We start from the raw sequence: 5,242 nt of genomic DNA, 5'->3' as shown, positions 1-5,242 counted from the left end.
TTAATTTTTGTTTTTATCATTGTTTTGTTCGGATTTTTTTTTTTTTTTGGCTGGTGCAGCATAAGCCATAGGCTTTCTTGCACCATACGGCCGTTACTAATACTAATACTAATACTGATTCTTAATGCATGAAGAATCACTACTGATAATCAGATCAACAGTGTTACTCCCTCTAGTTGCCTCCCGAACATGCTGATGTAGAAAACAATCATCCAATAAATCCACAAAAGCCTTGCTAGTGTGTGAGTGACCAACCCACAAATTCCAGTCAATATCTGGGAAATTAAAATCCCCCATTACAAGACTGTCTGATTTACTGGCCTACTCTCTTTCCCTGTACAGTTTCTTATTATACTCATCAGAGTCATTAGGCCTATAGCACACTCCTACTCTCAATTTTGATCTCCCAATGCTTATGTCACACCAAACTGACTCGATACTGCACTATCCAGCGATGTCGATTCGCTTCACTGCCTTGGATTTTATGTGTTTCTTAACTAATAGCATAACCCCTCCTCCCTTCCTATCCTGTCTATCCTTTCTGTAGACGTGTCTGCGCGTGTAGCACAGTGGTATCGTCACCGCCTCCCCACACCGGGTGGAAAAGGCCTGGGTTCGAATCCCGTTGATGACGCGAGGAACTTTAATGGGCTTTTTTCACTCCGTGGCTGAGTTAGTTGGTCTCAGGCGTAGATAGCAAGGTTTTTCCTCCCCAGTAGCTGGGCTTTTTTCATCCAGCAAAACAGGCAAATCAACCATAGAACATACGCAATTTACAGATACAAATACGGGTTAATGTATTTAATTACGGGCAACCCTAAAATAATAATATATATATATATATATTTTTTTTTTTTTTCTGTAGACGTTGTACTTCCGAAATTCCAGTTCTGCATTCCTTATATCTGTATGACACCACGTATCTGATATCCCAACAATATCCGCCTTTGATGCTTTGAGCAATACCTCAAATTCATCAAATTTATTTACCAAATTCCTAGCACTGGTGTACACGCAAGTATACATGCACCTGTTTCTGTTCTTAGCTAACCTAACACAACCCATGTGTTTACTAGTACCGCAATGACTCCCAGCAGTCTCTGAAATATTCTGCATCTTGTTTTTCAGGCTTCTGCTCATTCCAATAGAAGCGGTGCAAGAATCACTTTCACCTCTGCCAGTGGCTACTGTTAATCTATTAGTCTTTGTATCTCCCCAAGCTAGCAGTTTTCCGACCCACCTAACACTACATCGATAGCATCAGCGAATATTCTTGCACCCTTTCTATTTAAGTGTATCCATCCCTGTAGAAGCAGTCCCTTCTGTTAACAAGTACAGACCAGGCTGAAAAAAATTCTATCCCTTGAGCCTTGCACAATTCCTCCAGGGCCGAATTGGTCGACAAGGCTCTCATCATATACTCCCTCCTATCGTGTCTGGGCAGAATTGCAGACACTTTCAATTTTAACCCTAATTCACGGCTTTTGTTCAACAACACATTTGTGCAACTTGAATGGTTAATTGTTTTCGTGAAATATGGGTAGGGGTAATTTGATTGATTTTCAAAGTGGAAAGATTGTTGGTGCACGTAGAGTAGGAAACTTCATATTGGAACGGAATGGAGAAGTGCGTTTTGTGAGCTGTTTTCGAGCTGTGATCATGAAAGTAAGGTAGTGACATATTAGAATAAGAACAACGGTGCAGCATTCGAACTACGGACATTAGCGGACCAGTACAACGATCCTTTCGACACGTTTTCCTCACTTCTCCCGCACCAACAACTGTGACTGGTATGTTTGTTATTTGGTTTTTAGGAGCATTAGCAACTAAGGCCATATTGCTCCGGGATATGCGGCGGTCATTCCCTGACCTTTCCGCATCCTCCGTATTTGGTGGTGACGGGCTTGAACCCGGGTCTAATCAAGAAGCGTGTGCTACGCACTGCTGCTCCTTCCCACCTGGCTACGGAGGCGCCTTGTGACTGGTATAATGCAAAGAATCCGACATGAGATGTAAACGACTGGATAAAAGTTTGATGGTGAGATGAGTGTCGTTTTCTACTGCATCACTCCGACGGCAAGGATCTTCTTTGGAGAAAATTGCATGAGTTCGTGTTCCAGGTTGGTGGTGGTGGTCATTCAGTGTTCTGGGGGAGTTCTCTGTTGGGACATTTATGTTAGAGACAAAGGACATTATATTATTGTCTTGTGGAACAATTCTGGTGGTTGATACTTGAAAACGACACTAGGATTGTGGAATATACGACAATATAATCATGTACATATCGTGTATAATAATATTGACTTATTTTTATATATGCATTATTGTTATTTTTCCCCTACCCTTACTTTTTCTTTTTCTTTCTTTTTCTTTTACTTTTTCTTCTTCTACCTTTTCTTTCTTCTTACTTTTCACTTATTACTTTTATCTCTACAACTTTTATTTACTTAATTCTCATCTCTACTACTTTTACTTATATATATATATATATATATATATATATATATATATATATATATATATATATATGCTATCATTGAATTATATTAAATAAAGTTATATTATAATGAAATAAAAAAATAAATAAATAATTAAGCTTTCATTAGAGGCAGCAACATGCAATTCCTCCATATGAAGCTGAAATACATCCAATATTTCAAATTAAATATTAATTTAATTAAATATTATTTTAATTTATTTTGATTTTGTTATCGTTTGGTAGTTCCTTTAACCCTCTTTTGGTGATATTTCACGTCTTTCGGAACTGGTACCTCTCGGGGGGGGGGGGGTACCATCTACAGTTTTTGCCATACTACTGGCTTATGTTTTATTTTATTTAATTTGAAATATTGAATATATATATATATGTTAATTAGCAGAATTAACACTAATATCCAAATAATAACGACAAATTCAGGACAGACAGACTAATGCCATCAGAAATAATTGAACATTACATAAGCCTGCGAAAAAAAAAAAAAAAAATATATATATATATATATATATATATATATGTGCCTAAACTGTTTCCTTCTTTTACAGATAGGCAAATTAGCATGATGGTTCCTGTTAGAACAAGAAAGATTAAGGAAAATGGGATTAATAATTACACCTTATCAATTCTTATTCCTCACACTACTCATCCACCAAAACCTTCTGATTCTGAAGTTTTTCTTCAGAAGGAGCCACCAACTCGATATGTTGTAAGGTAGGTAAAGCAAGTTCTCCTTTCAAATTGATATTTTATTTGACATAAAAAAGGAATTCATTATGAGATAAGCATTGATTGTTACAAACGATAAAATATATGCAACTAAAAAGACGCAGATAACAAATAAGGTAATTTCAATTATTTTGTTTATTCCAATATTCGTCTCAGAATTACGGGGTGTTCGGAAAGTTTCTATACACCTGTTTCAAAGGAAAGGAAGTTTTTAATGTTATTATTACAAATCTTTTGTTATTGCCCAGTTTCACTTCAATTTACTAGTCCTTCTGTATCTTTCCAAAATGTATCTGGAGTAGCCCACTGATTCATTGTTTCGATGTCAGAAAGGCACATATCCACCTGGTACAATTACCAGTTCCCAAATGGCATATAAGTTTGTACGTAAATACAAACCTATATGTCATTTGGGAACTGGTAATTGTTATTTGTTATTTTGTTATTTTGGTTTTTAGGAGCATTAGCAACTAAGGCCATATTGCTCCGGGATATGCGGTGGTCATTCCCTGACCTTTCCGCATCCTCCGTATTTGGTGGTGACGGGCCTGGTAATTGTACCAGGTTGTGGCTCAGCTCGCCTCCTGTTACCTGGAATAGTTCTTTCTCTACCATTGTAGAGTGAGTAGTATTTGTATACATATATATCTTTTTGATTACTTTAATTAATATGAATTAAAGTACCCAAATAATGATGATTTGTGATTCACATAGGTTTTAGAATAGTATTTGCTATATTACCAGATTTTAATATAATTACTTTTATTTATTTATAGAAAATTCAGTGGCTATGTAAGAGATGAGTCGGAGTGGGATCGCCAAGCACAGATGCTACTTAATGATATTGGTAATGATTCAACGGTTAATACTGGCTTCTACTATTGGTGTGTTTACGATTCTCCTTGGGATCAAGACGAAAGACTAAATGAAGTATGGATGACGAAAACTTCAAGTTTTTGAAAAGAAATGAATTACACAACGGAAAGAAATTCTTTAGGATTAACCAAAAAATAATGGTTTTCCAAATGACCATTTTAAAGCTTTTTTTTAATTATTATTTTTTTTTATGAAAACCCCAAACACGAAAGGTATCAAAACCTATAATACTTAGTACCGTGCATGGGTTGAAGGAGAAGTATGGAGGGGAAGGGGATGCCGGAAACTTTGCTCTAGAGACTAAACATGGGTTTCACCACTTCAAGCAAAGTGGTGGTATTTCACCAGTTGATACCACAGATTTAAATCTTACTTGCGGCATTCAATAATATTTTTTTTTTGTTTTGTTCGCATTAAAATACCTTTGTTACAAAATTTCCATAGGGGATATCTAATTCCCTGAAACTTATCTCCATAAGTTTCAGCAAATTAGAACAAAATACGATGCTTAAATAGCATGTACTATGTAGTATTACATGGTTTCGTCTCAAATGTTTGAATTTTTTTTTTTTTTCATTAATGGAGTCATTAATTTGTTCTCCTCGTCTTTTTTCCCCTCAAGAGTCCTCCTCCACAAAGGTTCTCTTTTATTCTCAAGAGTTTTTTTTTTTATTATTTTATTTCTTTCTGGTGTTAGATTTCGTTGACCCTTTTGATCTAGTTTTATTTTCCCCACAAAGCACACATTTTTTGTGTATATTAGTTACTAATTTCCACTTTATATTCTACTACCACGATGATTACATTTTTATAATAGATAAGCTGTCTTTGCATTAATTCACAGGTTCCATAATTATAATTAAGTATGTATAGACTTCGATCTGTGAATGCACTTCAATTCTCGACTTCTATGTTACCAGTCGAAACAACTGGAATTAAAAAACATAAAACTGAAATAAAACGAAAATTAAAATTCATTAGTACATTTGCGAATGATATAGCTTTCTAATTTTAAATTTGATATTGGCAGGAAAAGCTTAACTTTATTTTTTATTATTTGTTTTTACAGCATAATACAGCTATTCCTATTCAGCAACAAACATCAAAACACTTAAATACGCTGAGTTCATCAAAAAAATTAAA

At 35.2% G+C, this 5,242-nt stretch overlaps 1 protein-coding gene across 1 annotated transcript; it reads left to right on the top strand.

Moving 5' to 3' along the window:
• Window positions 1-3,048: 3,048 nt before the first annotated feature.
• On the top strand, window positions 3,049-4,267 carry LOC150075395 (heme-binding protein 2-like). The gene is made up of 2 exons (XM_090388628.1): window positions 3,049-3,208; window positions 4,000-4,267. The coding sequence occupies exons 1-2, from the start codon at window positions 3,057-3,059 to the stop codon at window positions 4,181-4,183; spliced, it is 336 nt and encodes a 111-aa protein (XP_090244754.1). The 5' UTR covers window positions 3,049-3,056; the 3' UTR covers window positions 4,184-4,267.
• The last annotated feature ends 975 nt before the right edge of the window (window positions 4,268-5,242 follow it).

The sequence above is a fragment of the Mastigoproctus giganteus genome, chromosome 14 (genome assembly GCF_048544385.1).
Source record: "Mastigoproctus giganteus isolate SK-2022 chromosome 14, ASM4854438v1, whole genome shotgun sequence".
Taxonomy (NCBI): domain Eukaryota; kingdom Metazoa; phylum Arthropoda; class Arachnida; order Uropygi; family Thelyphonidae; genus Mastigoproctus; species Mastigoproctus giganteus.
The sequence above is the reverse complement of the archived record's forward strand: the minus strand, read 5'-3'. Positions and strand labels throughout refer to the sequence as shown.

Excerpts from the sequence above, each read along its gene's own strand:
- LOC150075395 (XM_090388628.1), top strand. The coding sequence starts at position 3,057 with ATGATGGTTCCTGTTAGAACAAGAAAGATTAAGGAAAATGGGATTAAT. Across the intron at positions 3,209-3,999 it reads CCAACTCGATATGTTGTAAG|AAAATTCAGTGGCTATGTAA; the intron begins GTAGGTAAAGCA and ends ATTTATTTATAG.